At 43.4% G+C, this 20,922-nt stretch overlaps 1 protein-coding gene across 10 annotated transcripts in view; it reads right to left on the bottom strand.

Moving 5' to 3' along the window:
* CDKL1 (cyclin dependent kinase like 1) overlaps window positions 1-20,922 on the bottom strand; it is a 72,388-nt gene that overhangs the window by 4,009 nt on the left and 47,457 nt on the right. For 3 of the 10 annotated variants that reach the window (XM_063644604.1, XM_063644603.1, XM_063644606.1), the window contains 6 exons: window positions 15,025-15,097; window positions 12,174-12,264; window positions 11,079-11,279; window positions 8,950-9,032; window positions 4,585-4,641; window positions 2,283-2,456 (listed from right to left, as the gene is read on the bottom strand). In XM_063644604.1, the coding sequence (XP_063500674.1) occupies window positions 2,283-2,456; window positions 4,585-4,641; window positions 8,950-9,032; window positions 11,079-11,279; window positions 12,174-12,264; window positions 15,025-15,097 (679 nt within the window). Of the gene's footprint in view, window positions 1-653; window positions 660-802; window positions 813-1,121; window positions 2,457-2,678; window positions 2,712-4,584; window positions 4,642-8,949; window positions 9,033-11,078; window positions 11,280-12,173; window positions 12,265-15,024; window positions 15,098-20,922 lie in introns of those variants that run through there. The other 7 variants (XM_055289446.2, XM_055289445.2, XM_063644607.1 and 4 more) reach the window with 5 other exon arrangements.

Genomic DNA, 20,922 nt, shown 5'->3' with positions numbered 1-20,922 from the left:
TTTTTGCACACCATCCAGGACTTGAGAGAGGATTAAATGTTTCAATTTGGTCTTGGCTTTTCCTTTTAAATGTTTATATTAAAAAGGAAAAACATTCACATTAAAGAAGATTTAGAGAATATGAAAAGGGGAAAATCTACATGTTAACATTATTGGGAAGAAAACAGATTTACAGGAGTTGAGAGCTTGCTGAGATCTTAGGGATCATTTAAGCCAATGCCTTGTCTTATAGCAGAGAAAACTGATAAACAGAGCGCCTAAGCAATTTGCCTACTTACTCTCTTCCCTTAGTTAAAAAGGCAAATCAAGCATGGCACAGTGTACTCTTGTAGTTCCAGCTACAAGGGAGGCTGAGTGGGAGCATCCCTTGAGCCCAGGAGAGCAGCCTGGGCAACATAGCAAGACCCCCATCTCTAAAGAAAAAAGACAAAACTGCTTCCTTCAAGCTTCCTGAAAATGTTTGAATTTATTGTCAATGTCAAATGAAAGTCAGAACACACCTGTATTTTTTGTATTGCACTATATGTCCTCCGGTATCCCTAAAAAGGGAAATTTTTAGTACATTCTAGAAAAAAATTTTCAGCCATTGCCTCAGAAAAGTACTTTTTAGTGCTTTTACATCAGTTGATTCTTTCAGGATTTAAAAGCAGTACACCAGGCTGGGTGTGGTGGCTCATGCCAGTAATCCCAGCACTTTGGGAGGCCAAGGCGGATGGATCACCTGAGGTCAGGAGTCGAGACCAGCCTGCCAACATGGCGAAACCCTGTCTCTACTAAAAATATAGAAATTAGTTGGGCATACTGGCATGTGCCTGTAATCCCAGCTACTGGGGAGGCTGAGGCAGGAGACTCACTTGAACCCGGGAGGCAGAGGTTGCAGTGAGCCAAGATCACACCACTGCACTCTAGCCTGAGCGACAGAGTGATACTCGGTCTCAAAAAAAAAGCAATACACCAAAGAGTGGAGTTTCCCTATTTTTTCAAGTAGAAATATTTCCATCAAAACCTTTTGCTCTTGAATACAAACTAATACTGAGATAAGGAATAATTCCGGCGTGGGGGTGGAGGAGTCTGTTTCTGGCCTGTTTTGCTACCTGGGTCACATATCATGGAGAATAAAATTAAAACATTATTAATTTTGTTTTTTTTTTTTTTTTGAGACGGAGTCTTTCTCTGTCCCCCAGGCTGGAGTGCACTGGCGCGATCTCGGCTCACTGCAAGCTCCGCCTCCCGGGTTCACGCCATTCTCCTGCCTCAGCCTCCTGAGTAGCTGGGATTACAGGCACCCGCCACCACGCCCGGCTAATTTTCTGTATTTTTAGTAGAGACGGGGTTTCACCGTGTTAGCCAGGATGGTTTCGATCTCCTGACCTCATGATCCGCCCGCCTCGGCCTCCCAAAGTGCTGGGATTACAGGCTTGAGCCACCGCGCCCGGCCAACATTATTAATTTTGTAACTGTGATCTACATTAGGGCCCTGGAGTTTATGCTGTATTTGTTCCTCATGGAACTTTTTCACCCTTTTCCCTCCTCCCAGCCTCACACACAACACCCTGGTACCATTCAGCATGCTGGGCAGTGGAAGCTGCAAAGGGAAAGACTAAGGCAAGATAATGTATAGCTTAAGGAGTACCTAGGTAGATCCGAGGTTACCCAGGATCAGTTGTGGTTCCAACTACAGTTCATTCTGAATTATTACAGCTTTTGGCTTATCACAAGATGCTTAATGTAAGGCCATTTTATACCAATCGGGATTCTTCACAGGCTCCCAGTGTGCAGTTTGGATGCTGTTCTCTGGTTAAATGTATTCAGCTGATACCACCAAAAGCACTCATCACTGTATTTGCCCTAGCCAACTCTGACAAAGGATCAGGGAGGAAAACAGCTCCTTTTTTGGACAAACCTGGAGTGTTAGTTTTAATACTGATGGTGTAGATGATGACACAGAACTGCCTGGGGAAAATCTGATTTCCAAAGCCAAAGAAGTCTGCTCAGCTGGACTCATCATACTCATGTACCTTGTTGAGACCTGTGCTCATGCAGGCCGGAAACCCTGGCCCCTGTGTGGCATCAGGAAGCAGCAGGACAAGGGCACCTTTAGGATTCAGGGAGGGGGGCTTTAGGAGACAGATGTCCCTGGGGCCCTGGTTGTTAGACCCTATGACCTGTCTCCTAGTGCTGGAATGAGGATGCTGAAGCTGAAAGCCACAACTGCCATCCTCAAGTCTACATTCCAACTCTTTGTACCAGGTGGCAGGTAGGAGGTCATTTGAAATTATAACCTTGGATGTTTCTGTAAAACAGTGGTAGTGCTTTCGGCTCTTTCTTAGGGTCTTCCTTGTTGGTTTGTCATGTTCTTTTGCCAAATCCTCTATTTCTCTGATGTTTTCAAAATATGGGTGATGCAACAGCTGTTCACATGTCAGCCTTTCAGTAGGGTCCATGTGGAGACAGCCCTAAAAGAATAGAAAATTCCTTCTTACTTTTTAAAAATTGTATTAACTTATTAATGTCATTTTTTTCTTCCTTGAAAGATGAAACTCTTCAGTTGCAATAAGAACGGGGAAAAGGCAGGAAAACACTCCAGTCATGATTTTAGTTCCAGTCATACCTAAATGGCACTCACATATTAAATAAACAGTTTCTAGAAGTAGTAATGAAAAATCATTTTCTCCACCTTACTCTGTTCTTGAAGCAATTGGTACTCTGCCCTGGGAGAGTAAGATATAATTTTAGAGTTTACCTCAGTGGCCAAATGGGGTAATCCATTTAGCCAGTTTGGTCCCTTGCATGTACTTTGTAAAAACTAGTGTTTGTATTTTAAAAATGATATTTACACATGATAACAAATACAATTCATACAGCATACAGCAAAGTCTCCACCACCCTAGGTGTTCCATTCACCCTTCTAAAATCAGCTACTCTTTTTTTTTTTTTTGGTGTATCCCTCCAGAAATAGTTTATGCATTATAAGTATATATGATCATGTATATAAGGAGAGGCATAATGTACATGCCTTTATAGTACATCATTCTTAACTATTTTTGTTGCAACTAAGTAGGCCATGGAGCTCATTCTTGGATAGATTAAATTTCACAACTACATACTCCAAGGAATTGACTCAATTTTTGTTGGTTATGTCAGAGGTGTTGAAACCAGAGCAACTCCATCTTGAATAGGGGCTGGGTAAAATAAGGCTGAGACCTACTGGGCTGCATTCCCAGGAGGTTTGGCATTGTTACTCACAGGATGAGATAGCAGGTCGGCACAAAATACAGGTCACAATGACCCTGATGATAAAACAGGATGCAGTAAAGAGGCCGGCCAAAACCAAGATGGCAATGAAAGTGACGTCTGGTTGTCCTCACTCCTCATTATACACTAATTATAATGTGTTAGCATGCTAAAAGACACTTTCACCAGCACCATGACGGTCTACAAATACCATAGCAATGCCCAGAAGTTACCCTAAATAGTCTAAAAAGGGGAGGAACCCTCAGTTCCAGAAAATCCCTGCCCCTCTCCTGGAAAACTCATGAATAATCCACCCCTTGTTTAGCATATAATCAAGAAATAACTGTAAGTAAGTATACTCAGTTGAGCAGCCTACAGCACTGCTGCCTATAGAGTAGCCATTCTTTTATTCCTTTACTTTGTTAATAAATTTGCTTCCACTTTACTCTGTGGACACGCCCTGAATTCTTTCTTGCACGAGGTCCAAGAACCCTCTCGGGGTCTGGATTGGGACCCCTTTCAGGTAACAGTTACATTATCATTTATATTAACTCATTATTTAATACATCAGTAAATAAATAATTTTTAAACCGTGTGGGACATTGACTGTAACTTGCAAACATTTTAGTTGATACCATACCTCATTTTACATAAGAGCTATATTTCTAAAAAAATATATACATATATATATCAAGTTTTTAAATGTAATTCAAATGTACCAGGGAGTTAGCTATTTAAAAGGATCCTGCAGCTAAGGATTTTCTGAAGAAAAGGTTCCCTTTGTAAAACAATCACCACCCCCCTGAAATTTCTGTTTTGTGTAAATTTAGACTTCAAATATAATGTTAGGTTTATTTAAAGTGGAAAATACTTGCAAATGTTTTCACTTAATAGAATGTGATACATTTAAAAAAAACTGAAAATATACTTTTCCAAGGAGAATTTTTTTTTTTTTTTTTTGAGATGGAGTCTTGCTCTGTCACCCAAGCTGGAGTGCAGTGGCTCAATCTCAACTCACTGCAACCTTTGCCTCCCGGGCTCAAGCAATTCTCCTGCCTCACCCTCCCGGGTAGCTGGGATTACAGGCAAGCGCCACCACGCCTGACTAATTTTTTTTATTTTTAGTAGACACAGTTTCACCATGTTGACCAGGCTGGTTTTGAACTCCTGGCCTCAAGTGATCACCTGCCTCGGCCTCACAAAGTGCTAAGATTACAGGTGTGAGCCACTGCCCAGCCAGGAGAAGAATTCTAAAAGGAACATTTTTCATTGCATGGATTGACATAAGTAATTCAGATTCCCCAACAACTGATGTGTGCTTCCTGGTCTGTTGGAAGCCATGATTTTTACCTTTAGGAGCCCCAGGGCAGGATAAGAGATGTTTGGGAATTTTAATTCAAGTGGTTCCTGTTGAAAAGAAAAGAGGTTTTTAATTTACAGCATGTATTCAAATTAAGCTTACCTCAAATTAAATCTTTTGATAGAAGCATTTTCCTGGCACCTTCCTCACCTCCTCCACCCTTTGCCCACCCAACCTCCTGCCTAAAACAATCTCCCTTTGCCTTGTTCACAAGCTTTCTCTCCCCACCTCCAAATTGCTTTTCCAAATTTGCTTCCTAACCACTCCCTTAACTTCCTGCACTGATACCAATGGAGATAGCAAATTATAAATAAAAATACTAATGAAAAAAACTTTCTGAGCATTTTTTTTTTTTGGTGGGGGGGGGTCCTCAATTTATATAACTTGCCTTTCCTGAGAATAATCTTCGGCATTTATATTGTCATTTATAAAAAGGTAGCTGGCTGGGTGCGGTGGCTCATGCCTATAATCCACTCAGGGAGGCCAAGTCTGATGGGCTTGAGCCCAGGAATTTGAGACCAGCCTGGGCAACATGATGAAACCCTGTCTCTATTAAAAAAATAGCAAAAAACTAGTCAGGGCTGGTGGTGTGTTCCTCTAGTACCAGCTACTTGGGAGGCTAAGGTGGAAGGATGGTGTGGGTTTGGGAGATTGAGGCTGCTGTAAGCCATAAATGTGTCACTGCACTCCAGCATGGGCGACAGAGCAAGATCCTGTCTCAAAAAAAAAAAAAGGCAGCTCTAATTCTAATTATATAAAGGGAGCTGCAAAATAGATGTTTTTCCCCTACCCAGGTGAACAGATGCTTCTTGATTTTCTGGAATAAACACTGTTGTCTCCTCCCACTAGGGCCTGCTGCTTCCCTTCTCAGCCTGCTGTTTAAAGAGTCTCCTGTGGGGCATTCATCAGTCTCCTTTTGGCCATATAAGGCGATTTTGCTCCAGTCACGTGCTGGAGACAATCAGGAATAACACTATAAATGGGAGGAATGCCGAATGTCAGGCAGACAAACAGGCCAGTTAAAGAGACATACCACTGACAAAGGCTAATTGAGCAGAGAGGCTGAGAAAATAAGAGCCAGCCAAGCTGAGCAAAATAAATGACTGCAGTGCATTGTGTGTATAAAAGTGGCAGTGTGTGAGCTGCCGGCTGGAGTGACTGGCCAGGCTCATCTAATCAAACAGTCCTGGTGCTGTGGCCAACTTTCACAGTACAGTATTATTTTGGACAGGCAACCAGCTCCCAATAACCAATTCTGGACTGTACACATACTAATCATTGATAAGAGTAGGAGAGAAGAGCCTCTGTTTTAGAGTTCGCTATGTTCAACAGGAGAAAAAAAGATCCTAAAGTAGATTTGTATTGGCCCTTGACAGTAGCCCCTGTTGCACCCCCATACTTCCACTCATGCTCCATAGCTTAAATATTTCTCTTGTTCTTTCTGTCGGTTGAATCTGAGCATCACTGGGGATTGACGTGCCATTGCTTTATCATCGAGCTCTGCTGTCTCAGCAACAATGTCTGGATGAAGCCGATTGCTTGCCTGTGATACGCTGGAGCCCATCCTGCCGGCTGAGCCAGTTTCACAGCCCCAGAAGCAAGCAGGCCTTCCTCTGTCAGGGTTACTGACAGGCAGAGGGACTGGGGCACAGATGTTCAATGAGTGCAGCCCCCGCACTGCTTCTTCCTGTGTTTCTGTCAACAGGAAATCTGCAGGACAATCTCTGGGAAACCATGGGAAGCTTTTTACATTTATGAAACCTGGGTTATTTCTAAGGCTTCACCAACAGACAAGCGAACAGGAAATCACTAGGGATATTTAGTGCAGAACTGGGAATGTCCAGATCACAAGGAAGCCAGATGGGTCACCTCCCATATGTCAGGTGTCATTCCTGCCCTTCCGTCCCAGCAAGACCCACTTCGAATGCTAATGCTGCAGGAGGAAGAGGCAGTGGAGAAGCAGAAACCTTCATTTTGGGACAAGCCAAGAGGTTAGGGAACAAACAAAACACAAGTGGTAGAGACAGAATTTCCATCTGGAAACTGAAGGGTTTAGTGAGCAACTGGAGGGTTCGTTTCATTTTTAAGATACCTTCCTCAGACAGTAGAAATTCAAGATTTCGCAAACCTTAATTATGCTCTGAAATGTTTTTGATTACAGGCTCATTAGAAGACATTCAAAAATATAAAAAATCATAAAGTTACCCCAAAATCCCACCCAAAAGAGATATCCACTGTTAGTATTTTGATATATATCCTTGCAGCCATTTATTTCACAAATGTAAAAAAAAAGTTTTATGATTTCCCAGATGTCATATTATTTTGTATTTATGTAAATATATGTATATATGCATTGTGTACATATTACATATTTATTAAAACTGTGTCAAATTATACATACTGGTTTTTTTGTTTGTTTTGTTTTTGTTTTTGTTCTGAGACAGAATCTGGCCCTGTTGCCCAGGCTGGAGTGTAGTGACGTGATCTTGGCACACTGCAACTCCACCTCCCAAGGTCAAGCCATATTCCCACCTCAGCCTCCCAAGTAGCTGGGACTACAGGTGTGTGCCACCGTGCCTGGCTAATTTTTGTATTTTTAGTAGAGACGGGGTTTCATCATATTGCCTAGGCTGGTCTCAAACTCCTGGGCTCAAGCAATCCACCTGCCTCGGCCTCCCAAAGTGCTGGGATTACAGGCATGAGCCACCATGCCCAGCCTACACTGTTTTCTAACCATCTTTTTTTTTTTTTTTTTTAACTACATGATATTTCTTATTTTTAGAGACAGTTTTACTCTGTCACCCAAGTTGGAGTGCAGTGGCATGATCATAGTTTACTGTAACCTCAAACTCCTGGGCTCAAGTGATTCTCCTGCCTCAGCCTCCCAAGTAGCTGGAGCTACAGGCATGTGCCACCAACCCTAGTTAGTTTTAAAAATATTTTGTAGAGACAGGGTCTTGCTATGTTGCCCAGGCTGGTCTTGACTTCCTGTGCTCAAGCAATATTTCACCTCAGTTGTCTCCTGAGTTGCTAGAATTATAGGTGTAGGCCACCGCACCTGGCTGTATATAGTATTTCTTTTTTTCTTTCTTTTTTTTTTTTTTTTTTTTTTTTTTTGGAGATAGGGTCTTACTCCTGTCGCCCAGGCTAGAGTGCAGCGATCTCAGGTCACTGCAGCCTCAACTTCCTGAGCTCAGGTGATCCTCTCACGTCAGCCTCCTGAGTAGCTGTGACTACAGGTGCGTGCCACCATGCTAGGCCAACTTTTTGTATTTTTAGTAGAGACAGAGTTTTGTCTTGTTGCCCATGCTGGTCTTGAGACCCTGATCCACCTGCCTCAGCCTCCCAAAATGCTGGGATTACAGGCATGAGCACACCTGGCCTGATAAGGTATTTCTATTGTAAGGATGTACCATATTTAATCCCCTACTGATGGAATACTAAAGGAAATAATTTCTATTAAATAATGCCACATCCTTATGCTCTTGGATAATGGTTTCACAAGAATAAATTGTTGGAAGTGGATTAGGGGTATAAACATTTCAAATTTTTCTGTTCTTAAAAAATGGGCTTCCCCCATTTGGGTTGGCCATAGAGGGCAAGCACCAGAGTAAGGCTGGCTAAGGAAGTTTTTTGTTTTTTGTTTTTTTTTTTTTGGAAAGAGTCTTGCTCTGTCGCCCAGGCTGGAGTACAGTGGTGCAATATCAGCTCACTGCAACCTCTACCTCCTGGGCTCAAGCAATTCTCCTGCCTCAGCCTCCTGAGTAGCTGGGATTACAGGCGTGTGCCACCATGCCCGGCTAATTTTTGTAATTTTAGTAGAGACAGTGTTTCTCCATGTTGGCAAGGCTGGTCTGGAACTCCTGACCTCAGGTGAGGTCTCCTGCCCATCTTGGCCTCCCCAAAGTGCCAGGATTACAGCCTGAACCATTGCGCCCAGCCCAAGTAAGTTCATTATGGTTTTTCCCGTGGTCTGGAGACCGTGGGCATAGTAGAGTAGAGAATTTGGACAATGCTGGGGAAAAACTAGTTAACTTTACCTTGATAGGTCTAGGTCTAAAAGTTGGTTGGCTCTAAGCTACCTAGGTTTTAATTGCTAAAAAAATTATAAAGGACAGGTGTGGCTCTGGCAGGCAGTTCTGCATTCCTGTGCAACAGGCTGGCTAGACTCTGTTATCAACAGCCTCTAAATTAGCATTAAGGCTAAAGTCTCGCTAGCCAATTTGCTCCAATTTTCCTTTTCTCTCTTAGACTGACCTCCAATGCAGGGTGAGCCATAGGGCTCAGGGAGGTGAATAACAACCAAAGCCTGGCTAGCCTGGCCTACAGAGCTCTCTCCAAAATGGGTCACTCACCATATCTTCAGGGTCTGGAATTTTCACTCCACTGAAGTACTGATTCGTGCTAAACACCTGTTGGTGCCTAGGAATGAGATGCCCTTTGGACAAGAAAAAAAAGGTAAGTGAAATTGGTTAGCAAACACTGATCTATGGTTTGCTTCCATCAATGCTGTGTTTGTCTGTGCCCATATCTGTGGACACTGCAGTGTTCTCGGGCAATCAGAAGGAGAGGCATTCAGCCAACCCACAGCAACCTGTATTGATCCCTACAGTGGACAGCACGCTGTGTTAGGCACAGAGGAGGCAAGCAACAGAAACTGAGGGCTACAAGCTTCTTGCTCTCAGGTTCTTGTTCTCAGAGCCTACGGTGTACTGAAGGAACCCAAACCAAACAACCCAGAAGCACATGCACACAAATAAAATAATGCCTTTTAAAAAACAGCAAAAGGGCAACAACCACAAATCAAAATCATATTAACTGAATCCTGATAGGTCAAGATAAAATTTTATTGCCCTAGCACTTATAACAGTGTCTAACATACAGCAAGCACTCAATAACTATTTGAAGAAGGATGAGAGGGAAGCAAAGAAGATAGGAAGGAAGGGAGGGAGGGAGGGAGGGAGGCAGGGAGGGAGAGAGGGAGGGAGGGAGGGAAGGGGAAGGGAAGGAGGGAAGAAATAATGGGATTTTCTAGCTAGAAGGAATACATTTCCACATTGGGACCATCTTATTTCACCAATTAGCAATCACTTGGAAATCCCATTTCATCTACTGTTCAGAAGCACTTACAATGTGACACAATGAAACAAAAAGAGTATTTCTATATTTCAGGGGACTCTAGGAAGCTCCTCCTGCCCATATGTCCGTCACATCAGCTAAAATCGCCTTTATGTAAAATTCTATATTACACTTGGAGAGGGATTTTGTTCAGAGAATATAGGGAGATACTCAAAGGTGTTCTCCTGGGGTACAACCAGGCCCACTTCCCAGAGCACTGTGGGACTTCCTACTCCAGGGTATCAAATTATCTAATTACTGATGCATCCTAGAAATTTACCTCTCACTCAAATGCAAAAACTGCTGCCTCGCCTCATTTTGGGTGAGCAACCAAAATATATCCTCTAATGCCTTGCCCCAGATCTCAGTGAGCAGCATCATGAGCACAATTCCTTGTACCTTAATAACCTTCTTCCTCCAGTGCCAGAGGGGTGACATGGGGAGGCTGTCCTAAAATCACTAGAGGAAACACAGCCAAGAAAGGCTGAGCGCCCCTGGAAGGCCTACAAAGCGCCTTCCATGTCACTCGACAAAGTCAAGCTATCAGCAAACATTACTGCCTACAATGTGCAGACACTGGTGGAGGGTAAGTAGAAATATAAGACATGATCTCACCATCAGGAAGTTTACAGTATCTTTGGGAAGATAAGATTACAAGGGAAGGCATGGCAATGGCAGTTGCTACAAGAGTTTAGAGGAGGAAAAGTTTACTTTAAACTGGGATACTCAGGCGAGTAGTGTCTAAACTCCCTGACTTTGGAAGAGGGCAATCACTACTGATGGGTTTTTTTTTTTTTTTCTCACCTTCCCTCCCTTCTCCTCCCCTGCCCTTCCCCTCTGCCTCTGAGGGTAGAGAGAAAGGAAAGGGCACTGGGGTGGGAAAGCAAGACGGGGCTGAGTGACATTGGAACTAGCCTTCCTCCTGACACTTAGAAGGTTGGGAATCATTCTCCGCAGAGTCTGAATAATCCAAACTAGTCAGGCAGGCTGGGGTTAAGGACATCCAAATGAATTACCCCATCGTCATAAATGGGGTAAACCATGAAAGCATTCTGTAAACTGCTAAGCCCTTATAGAAATGTGAGTTTTTATTGTTGTTATTGTCATTAATAATGTTTTAACTTGATCCAAACTACTTAAGAATCTTGGGTTTTTTTGGACAATAAGTACTCAATAATTGTTAACTATTTTAATTAAAACAAATATGGCCACCTTTAATGGAGTCATTTAAATGAGGCTTTGAGTTTTCCTCTTTCCTAACTAATGCCTTAAAGGGCATTAGGTGAGACTGAGAACTTGGCTCTGCCCTGCCCCATCCTGGGGAAATATCCAGTTTTCCAAAAGGCGGGACAAAAACACCACTTACCCAAGGTCTTCCTAATCAGATACAGCTGATCCACATCCGATTTTCCTGGCCACAGAGGCACTCCTGACAGCAGCTCAGCAAAGACACAGCCAATTGCCCAAACATCCACCGGGGGGCCGTACTGCCTGTCCCCCACCAGCAGCTCAGGGGAGCGGTACCACCTGGTAGCCACATAGTCTGTATAGTAGTCACTCGGTCCAGCTGGCCAGTGATGGAACATGGAAAACAAAGAGCAGTGGAAGGCTGAAATCAAAACTGGGAGGGGGAGATCTCGGAAGTAAAGCCTGTGCCCAATTTTGTGGCCTTTCTATATCGCTGGTTCTCAATTCTAGTTGCACATTCAAATCACTTAAATAAATATTTTGTAAATTACTGATGCTCAAGCCACACTCCAGTCCAATTAAAACAGAATCCTTGGGGAGGGTTTGGGGAGGGGTTTATTGGGTGTAGAATTTAAAGTTCCCTGGGCACGGCGGCTCACACTTGTAATCCCAGCACTTTGGGAGGCGGAGGTAGGTGGTTTGTTTGGGCCCAGGAGTTCAAGACCAGCCTGGACAACCTGGTGAAACCCCATCTCTACAAAAAAATACAAAACTTAGCCAGGTGTGGTGGCTCATGCCTGTAGTCCCAGCAATTCAGGAGGCTGAGGTGGGAGGATCACCTGAACTTGGGAGGTCGAGGCTGTGGTGGACTGTGACTGTGCCACTGCACTCCAGCCTGGGCAACAGAGTGAGACCCTGTGTCAAAAAAAAAAAAAGTTCCCCAGGTAATTCTAATCTGCCTCCAAGGTTGAAAGCCACTATTCTAAAGTAGCACTTCTGAAAAGTATTATTTTAGCAAGAAATGGTAGAAATCAGGGAGGTAAGATACTTTTTAATAACCACTTTACTGTGGTATAATTTATGGATAGCATACATAGGTAAACCACTGTATGTATCTACATGTTTTCAGTAATTACAAAATTATAATTTATAGCACACTTATGCCCTAAATATACAAGTACTAGCTTGTATACTTCTAGAGCATTTAGATCCTTTATTGTATCAAGAACTTTTCCGTTTTTTATACTTAACCAAAGAAAATGTCAATACTCACTCAAAAGCCGAGCAAATCCAAAGTCACAAAGCTTAATCACGGAATGTTTTGTGATGAGGATATTTTCTGGCTTCACATCTCTGTGTATGCACTAGTGTAACAAATCAAAACAAAAACAATATTAAGGCTAAACTATATATGGGATAAATGAAACACATGACTATTTAGCAAATATTGGATAAATCATTTAAATCTCTCCTTGGCCTGTTGGACAACAGCAAAAGAGCAGCCTAAAATAAATCTAGTACCATGCCTGTCAGAGCCTGAATCATCCCAAATTCCTAAAAGGCCCAAAAGAACCAAGAGTGAAAGGAAAATGAAAGTAGGGTAGCCGGTCTTAGCAGAGAAAAATACAGGACACCCAGTTAAATTTGAATTTCAGATAAACAAATAATTTTTTTAGGATAATACATCCCATGAAGCACTTGGGATGTACTTATACTAAAAAGTTATGCTTGTTTATCTGAAATTCAAATTTAACTGGCTGTCCTGTATTTAATCTGACAGTTCTAGGTGAAAGGGAAAATGTTGTAAGGTCCGGGTGAGGCTGCATCATGGTTGCAGGAGCTGCAAATTGGTGCCTAAGCAGAATTCACAATTCAGTTGTTTAACTGCGAACAGAACACAGTCGGCCTCGTAAACAGGGCAAGCCCTGGGCCTGCTGAGATAAGCTGGGAAGAGAAGGGCGGCAACCACAGCTTGCCAAGAGATCTCCCTTCCAGCTCTGACATTCATCCCGACAAGATAAACAAGAGTAGGCAGCAGCCCTCACCCTCTGGGGAGAGTCGCTAGATGTCAGCTCTGTCCCACACACAAGTGCTCTTAGAGCTGCAGCCACCCCTCGGGATGTGGCCCCCCTGCCAGAATTTAGACTCAAATCACCTGTGGTTTCCAGCCCATCGCCAACATTCTTTAACAGGGTGATATTAGAGAAAAGAACGTTTGAGAATCTTCACATGATTTTCTCATTAAATGACAATTTCTTTGGCAAAGAACAAATCAACAACCTAATTAAGAGTTACTTTTTTTTTTTTTTTTGAGTTGGGTCAAAATACTGCTCAGGGTCCCTAATAATCTTCCTCTTTCCCAAGTGTTTTCCTCTCAGGAGAAGAATGCTAGATCGTTCTGCAACCTGAGAGACCCTCTTTGGCCTGCAGCCTGAAACCCTGGGGTTATTCTTAAGAATCTGGAGAGGACTCAGGTTCTTCTTGGGCATGACCAGTTCTCACTCCAAAGGACCTTCAGGGTGAGAGATCAGTGTCAATGTTTCCCCATGGGTATTTATTATTCTGGAAAATTTGGGGGTGAAATAAAACAACTTTGGGATTTTATTACGATCTATCTGGTTCTTAGCAATTAACATCCCTGAGATCTCTATTCTTTTACCACTGGCTTCACATATTGCTATAAATGGGTACACCATGAATATCATGATGACATATGGTCAGAAGTACTTGTAAGCAAGTATGTGCTCCTATTCTGTTCTGGGAATTCTTTACAAGTTTCTGCACCCACCCCCATCAGCACATGGAGCCAAGCAGGGCATCTGGGGCTCTCCGGGGACCTGTGGTATGCATTAAATTTGTTTTTAGCATCCCAGATCTGCCCTACCAGGGTCTTGGTGCAGTCTCTCTTGCTCCCCCATCCTAAAACCTGCTCTCGAGAGAGTGCTAAGTCACAGTAACTAACAATATGGGTGTCCACTCTCCCGTGTATGACAAGGATTATAGCCTTTAGCTAGTTGGAGGCTCCTCAGGGAGAAGTGCTGCCTACTGTCATACTTCCTCCTTCCGGGAATGCAGCATCAGGAAAAATCATTTGGAACAATATAAAGAAGGAGATTTAGCCCTACCACCTAAATTGACCCTGGCAGTTGAGTAGGATAAAACATTGCAGTGAAATTGCACTCATGGCCAAAATGAAGCTCTAACTTTGGAATCTGGTTTCTATGCACAGGCAGTGGGCAGTGTTGTATTGGATGGGGCAGCAGGCTTCCCAGCACCTGTGAAGTCACATCACCTGGGCAACAGTCTACTATGCCTCTACCAGCCACCTGTGGCCAGGAGTGTCACAGGCTTTCAATGGGTTGCTTGGTTCGAGACTCGACACTCATATCTCACCAAAGCAGACACTGGAACTTTGCACTGGGTTTGGGGTTCCACCTACTGCAACTGACATACTGCAGCTAAGCAGGCATGAATAACCTGGGGCTTTCCCCAATTTCATAGCCTTTTGAGAGTACAAGACCACATAGACTCCAAGTGAATGGGGTTCTACCTTAAATCTGAGTAGTTTCTAAGCAGTATAAATGTATGACTAATTTTTTGTTCTTTGTGGGTTTTTTTTTTTTTTTTGAGACAGGATCTCATTCTGTCATCCAGGTTGGAGTACAGTGGCATGATCTTGACTCACTGAAGCCTTGACCTCCCCAGCTCAAGCGATCCTTCCACCTCAGCCTCCTGAGTAGCCAGGACCACAGGCACACACCACCACGCCCAGTTAATTTTTTTTATTTTTTGTAGAGACAGGGTTTTGCCATGTTGTCCAGGCTGGTCTCCAACTCCTGGGCTCAAGTGATCTGCTTACCTTGGCCTCCCAAAGTGCTGGGATTACATGCAGGAGCCACCATGCCTGGCACTAGTTTCTTAAAATCATAAAAATGCATGTTTTATATAACCTGAGCAAGAAGGAATAGCTAGATTGGCATTTTTAGCCTCTACTTACCCAACCAGGCTTATGAAGATTTGGGTAAAAAATTTTACCCACAAAAGCATAATACAAACTTTGTACAAGACTCCACCTCAGCTTAAGGGGAGCCTTCTTGCTTTTCAAAAGAGATCATGAGACTTACATTGTGTTTATGGCAAAAATTTACAGCTTGCAGTGTCTGCCAAGTTATGCTCTTCACGAGATGTTCTGGTACCCTAATAAAAACAAAGCAGCACAAACACATTCTTTAGTGTAGCCATGGAATTCAGCTCAAGAAAAGAAAAAATAAACCAAGATACGCTTTAGTAGTGAAAAATCTTAGGTGACACATAGTCGTCTTACTCATCAGTCGTTCCATGAATCCAAAATGTAAAAATATGTGACCAGCACACCGCTGAAGTCTAGGGACAACAGGTTAACAAAAATGCAAACATCCGCTTCTTTGGTAAGGACATGAAAACCTACAGGGATTTCAACAAGTATTTATAACCACCTATCTCAAACATCTGTGACACCACTGGGAAACTGCCTGGTAACTTAAGCTCCATTTTCACAAGGAATTTTTTATTGATGTAAGGTTAGTTACTATTCAGCACAAAAGATGCTGTTTATTTTCTCAAGTTGCCCCAAACCGACAGCCTTGAAGCAGGACTCATCTTCCATGTGTGGGCACATGCTCTCTCAGAGCAGCATTGCTGTTGTTCGGTTGGTTTTTTAGATAATGAAGACTTTACTGATTATAGCAAAGAGCTTTACATTGCAAAGCATTCTATTTGTTTTTAGCGTCCCAGATCTGCCCTACCAGGGTCTTGATGCAGTCTCTCTTGCTCCCCCATCGTAAATTATTATTACATGTTAATAATAATTTAAAAACCTGAGGCATCCTGGTTCTTTCCCTATGCTGCTATGGCAGCCAGCTGCACCCCAGTTACATCTTTCTACTCTCTCCTCCATCACAACAGCTAAACTTCAAGCCACTGCTCCCAGTACTTCTTCCCTGACTCACATCTTATATTACCAGGGCAACCAGTAGTCCCAGCAGGTACTTCTTGTGAATTAGAAAGAGGCACCTCGCCTGGAAGCATTTAAAACAACCACAAACCAAGGCAGGGACTGTAAGAAATGAACCACAGAGAGAGTGCATGTATTTTCTGAGACCCCAACCCACCGGCTGAACTTACTGTTTTGATAAATCAAACATTCCACAATGTTGCTGTGGTCCTCAACCAAAATGAATAAGTAAATCAGGGAGGAAACTCTTGAGTAGCTGTGTTAAGGGGACTACAAAAAGTCACTTCTAGCCTCTGAGAGAGGCTACAAGGCCACTGTTGTCACAGGCCAGACGTTCAGGAAATCCTTTCAAGCAGATCGGGGGTGTTTGAGCAGAGAGTGGGATCACATGAAGGAAAGGAAGAGGCCACTTCCAGGAAGGCTAGTTGGGACATTGCTGGACCAGGGCTATGTCCCTGTGTTTGAAATTGCTTCTCTCCAAATTCTCTTTTCCTTGTTTGAGCGGCATATAGGCATAGACACTAGAAAAGGTCACCGTCGAGAAAAAAGGCTTAGAAAAATGCAACTAAGATGAGACATTAGGGAGAATGCTTTTCCCCAGCCTCCACTTTTATTTTTTTTTTTAGGGTCAGGGTCTTGCTGTGCTGTCCAGGCTGGAGACAGTGGTACTATCATAGCTCACTGAACTTTGGACTCCTGGATTTAAGGGATCCTCCTGCCTCAGCCTTCCAAGTAGCCTCTACATTTTGTCCAGAAAAATGGAATATATTTTGATTATTCAATAAATTAAATTTTTGTGGTTTTTTTTTGAGACGGAATCTTGCTCTGTCACCCAGGTTGAAGTGCAGTGGTACAATCTCAGCTCACTGCAAACTCTGCCTCCCAGGTTCAAGTGATTCTTCTGCCTCAGCCTCCGAGTAGCTGGATTACAGGTGTGTGCCACCACACTCGGCTAATTTTTGTATTTTTAGTAGAGACAGAGTTTCACCATGTTGGCCAGGCTGATCTCAAACCCCAGACCTCAAGTGATACGCCCGCCTTGGCCTCCCAAAGTGCTGGGATTACAGGCATGAACCACCATGCCTGGCCTGCAAATTAAGTATTAATATAGGGTTACCAGTACCAGGCAACTTTAGTTCCTATAAACATTTCCCCAAATATATAAAAAGAGCATGTAAAAGTAAATTATAGTTGCATATCATTATTGCTCCTTTAATCCCCAGCACATTTAATTCCCAGAATTATAAAATTATCAGAAGTAAAAACTCTGTACAAACTACTTAGTGCCATCTGGAATTGGCTACTCACTTCACTTCTTCACTCAGTTTCTTTTCTGTAATGCAGAGGCCTCAGACTCTGAGATCCCTTTTAGCTGAAACACTCATAGTAAGAGGGGCCAGGTTTTCACTGTTGGAGAAGGGAGTTACAACTACAAAAAGGGGAACAATAGATAGAATATATTCTGTGGTGTTGGATTTAGAGAGAGAGAGAAAGAGAGAGAGAGAGAGACAGCGTGAGAGTGCTGTGCTAGAAGGGGTTGATCACCTTATATAGGATGGCCCAGGAAGCTTCTCTGGTTAAGGGAACATCTAAAATAGTGGCCAAGGTGGTGAGAAGTGGCCAGATTTGGGCTATATTTTTAAAATAGAGCTTCCAGGATTTTCTGAGGGATTGGATGTGGGAGAAAGAGAAGAATCAAGGAACGACATCAGGTTTTTAGCTTGAGTAACTGGTACACGGTGGTGCCTTTTACTCAGGAGAACGCTGGAGGAGAAACTGGTTTGGGGGGAAGGGAATGCTTACTGGACACCCAAAGGAAGACTCTGAGTCAGCGATTCTACATTCAGAAGGAAGGTCAGGCTGGAAATGTGAGTTTGAGAAGCATAGCATATGGGTGGTATTTGGGGTCTAGGACTGAATGAAGCCAATTAAGGAGTGAATCCAGCTAAAGAAGAGGAGCTCGGAAAGAAGCTGTGAGACCCTTCCCCACAGAGGGGCAGAAAGAGGAAGGGGACCCCACAGGGGCACCTGAGTTGAGAGCATCAAGTGAATAAGACAACACTCAGGAGAATACAGTGTCACAGAACCAACTGAAGAAAGTGTGTCAAAGGACTTCTGAATCAGATGATGGATTAAGCAAGCCCAGCTAATTTCGTTCCCTCCCGAAACCTAACTAGAACTACACTGAAGACTTCTAAAGACAAAACCTCACAAGGTCAGAGAGGACAGGAGAAGAGAGAACAGCAACACAGTGTGGAATCCGGAAAGCAACTGAATGAAAGATAATTAACTTAACAATCCTAGAAAGCGAAAATCTAAGCCAGGAGAGGGAAGGTGGAGAACCAACCAATTCATCCGGAAAGTATCCTCAAAAGGCTCGGGAAGTAGCAGCCAAGGTCTCTATGGAACTGGGAGCTAAGGAGTGTGGAAAAAGCTGTTTAGAAAATAATTAAATCCCTAGATCCCCTCCTCTATCATTTGCCCATAGGGAAACACTCTCCACTACCAGGCAGAAGGCTGGAGCTTTGTTTCTGGAGAGAATAAAGCAGAGGACATTTGGCATACGTGAGATTGTGGATACCGTTCTGAAAATGTGGGTACTGTTCTGAAAACAGGGGATTAAAGGACTGTACACATACAAAATGCTGAATGCTGGGATTTCCCATCCCTCTTCCCTCACTAGACTTTGAGAAACCCGGCAGGCAGACTTCACTCTCCAGGCACAATATTCAAAGACTTTTTTGGGAGAAGCTCAGAGGGAAAGCTCTGAAGATTCTGACACTGGGGTTCCACCAGCAAATGGCCCAGCTAGAAAACCATAGTGAAGCTCAGAGATTCCAGAGTTCCTTATTCTTAACTATGAGCATACAACCAGAGATTATATGATGCCCAAGAAAAGCCTCTAGTAAGAAAGTGGAAGACCAGAACAAACAGAAAAAAGCAACTTAAAAGAAACAGAAATTATGGAGGATGAAGAGAACATTTTTAAATACCATTAATATCCTCAGAGAGAAAAGGAAAGCTGTTGTATCCATGAAATAAGAACAGGATACTATAAGAAAATGAGAGGACAAGTTCAAGAGTCCACACCCCAATAATAGAGTGTAGAGAAAAAGAAAATAGGTAAAACAATGAACAGGAAGTCAATAACAAAACAATTCAAAAATTTTTTTCTGAGGCAGAAAAGGCCCAGCAAGTGCCAGGATAATGGATGAAAATCAAGACTCACTCATGAGTTTCATAATCAAAAACACTGAGCACAAACAGAAGCTCCTACAAGTTTCTGGAAAAAGAAACAGGACTTCACAAGAGAGCAGAAAATAGAATGGCATTAGGCTTCCTGGCACTAGAAGATAGAAGACACTAAAATAATGACTTCAAAAATTTGAAGGAATATTATCTTCAACCAAAAACCAACAAACAAGCCTATACCCAAACAAAATGCCAATCCAGTGTGAGGATGGAATAAAGCCTGTGAGGGCAAGGTCTCCACCTCTTATTTCTTCCCGTACCTCTCATCTACTCTTTCTCAGGAAGCCCCTCGTGGATGCAGTCCACCAAAAAGGAGCAGTCCGTTATCAAAGAAGATTATGTGGGCTGGAGACCCAGCACAGGAGGGAAGCAGCAGGAGTCTCTAGGAGGATGGCAGAGGGAGATGACGGGATAACTGCACTCCAGGTGGCAAAAGCAACCCATCCAGACAGGACAGTGTGACACAAGAGCCAGGCACAGTGAGGGATGTCATCGCCATGCCCTCTGCCTCATGCCATCTTAAATAAATATGAATATATTCAACAAACTTAACAGCTCTAGAAGAGTCTGGGTGACTGGCTGGACCCTTCAGGCTAAAGCAGATGTTTTGATGTTCTTTGTTCTTCTCTCTTGTCTTTTTGTTGTTGTTGTTGTTGTTTGTTTTTTGTTTTGTTTTTTTGAGACATTGTCTCCCTCTGTCACCCAGGCTGGAGTGCAGTGGTGCTATCTTGGCTCACTGCAACTTTCGCCTTCTGGGTTCAAGCAATTCTCCTGCCTCAGCCGCCCAAGTAGCTGGGATTACAGGCACATGCCACCACATCCAGCTAATTTTTGTGTTTTTAGTAGAGATGGGGTTTCACCATGTTGGCCATGGTTGGCCAGGCTGGTCTCAAACTCCTGACCTCAGGTGATCTGCCTGCCTTGGCCTCCCAAAGTGCTGGGATTACAGGTGTGAGCCACTGCACTTGGCCAATACTTTTTTTGCAGAGATGGGGGTCTTGCTGTGTTGCCCAGGCTGGTCTTGAACTCCTGGGTTCAAGTGATTCTCCTGCCTTGGCCTCCCAAAACACTGGGATTATAGACATGAGCCACTATGCCTGGCCTAAGGAAGATGTTCTTAAAATTGTAGCCTGTGCTAGCAAGGCTAGGGAACTCATTCCACCTTAAGGTATTTTTTTCCACGTTGGTGGTAAATAATGGTTGTCGCTGAGCTCTACGGCAGCATGGGGAAGGGCTAGAACAGGCATGAAGAGAAGGGGCTCAATTCCTTCTCATTCTTTACTCCCTTTAATAGCTCTTCTAGCACAAAAGCAAGCTCTCCTTTCAGAGCAATCATACATAAGCTCAAACTTAACCTATGAGAGAAGAAGGGGCTTCAGCTTTTCTCCTGGGCCTGGTTCTTCTTTGCCATGGGATTAGGTGATTGAACTTTAGACGAGCCATATATATCCCCAGCTTTTCTTCCTAGTAAATAGTGCTCCAAGGGAGCTAGACACGATCCAACTTGGGCCTTTTGGACTCCCAGCCAGCTGGGCCTGGTCTGGTGGGCTTTCAACTCCTGAAGATGTCAGCTCCCCCGACCTAGAAATGAGAATCTGGGAAAGGTATGAGAAAATCAAGCAAGGATCCTCCCTTTCCTTTCTGTCCCACACCAAGATGGAAGGGGCTCAAGAAGGCACTTCCACAGGTAGTCAGGTGGTCTTCCTTGAGGCCTTCAGTTCAGTTGCCTTGTTGAGAGCTCCAGTTGTTCCTCCAGAGCCCACTGGGCTGTTGTCCA

Source organism: Symphalangus syndactylus, chromosome 8, assembly GCF_028878055.3.
Source record: "Symphalangus syndactylus isolate Jambi chromosome 8, NHGRI_mSymSyn1-v2.1_pri, whole genome shotgun sequence".
NCBI classification, from domain to species: domain Eukaryota; kingdom Metazoa; phylum Chordata; class Mammalia; order Primates; family Hylobatidae; genus Symphalangus; species Symphalangus syndactylus.
Note: the sequence above shows the minus strand (reverse complement) of the source record. Positions and strands in the feature narration are given on the sequence as shown.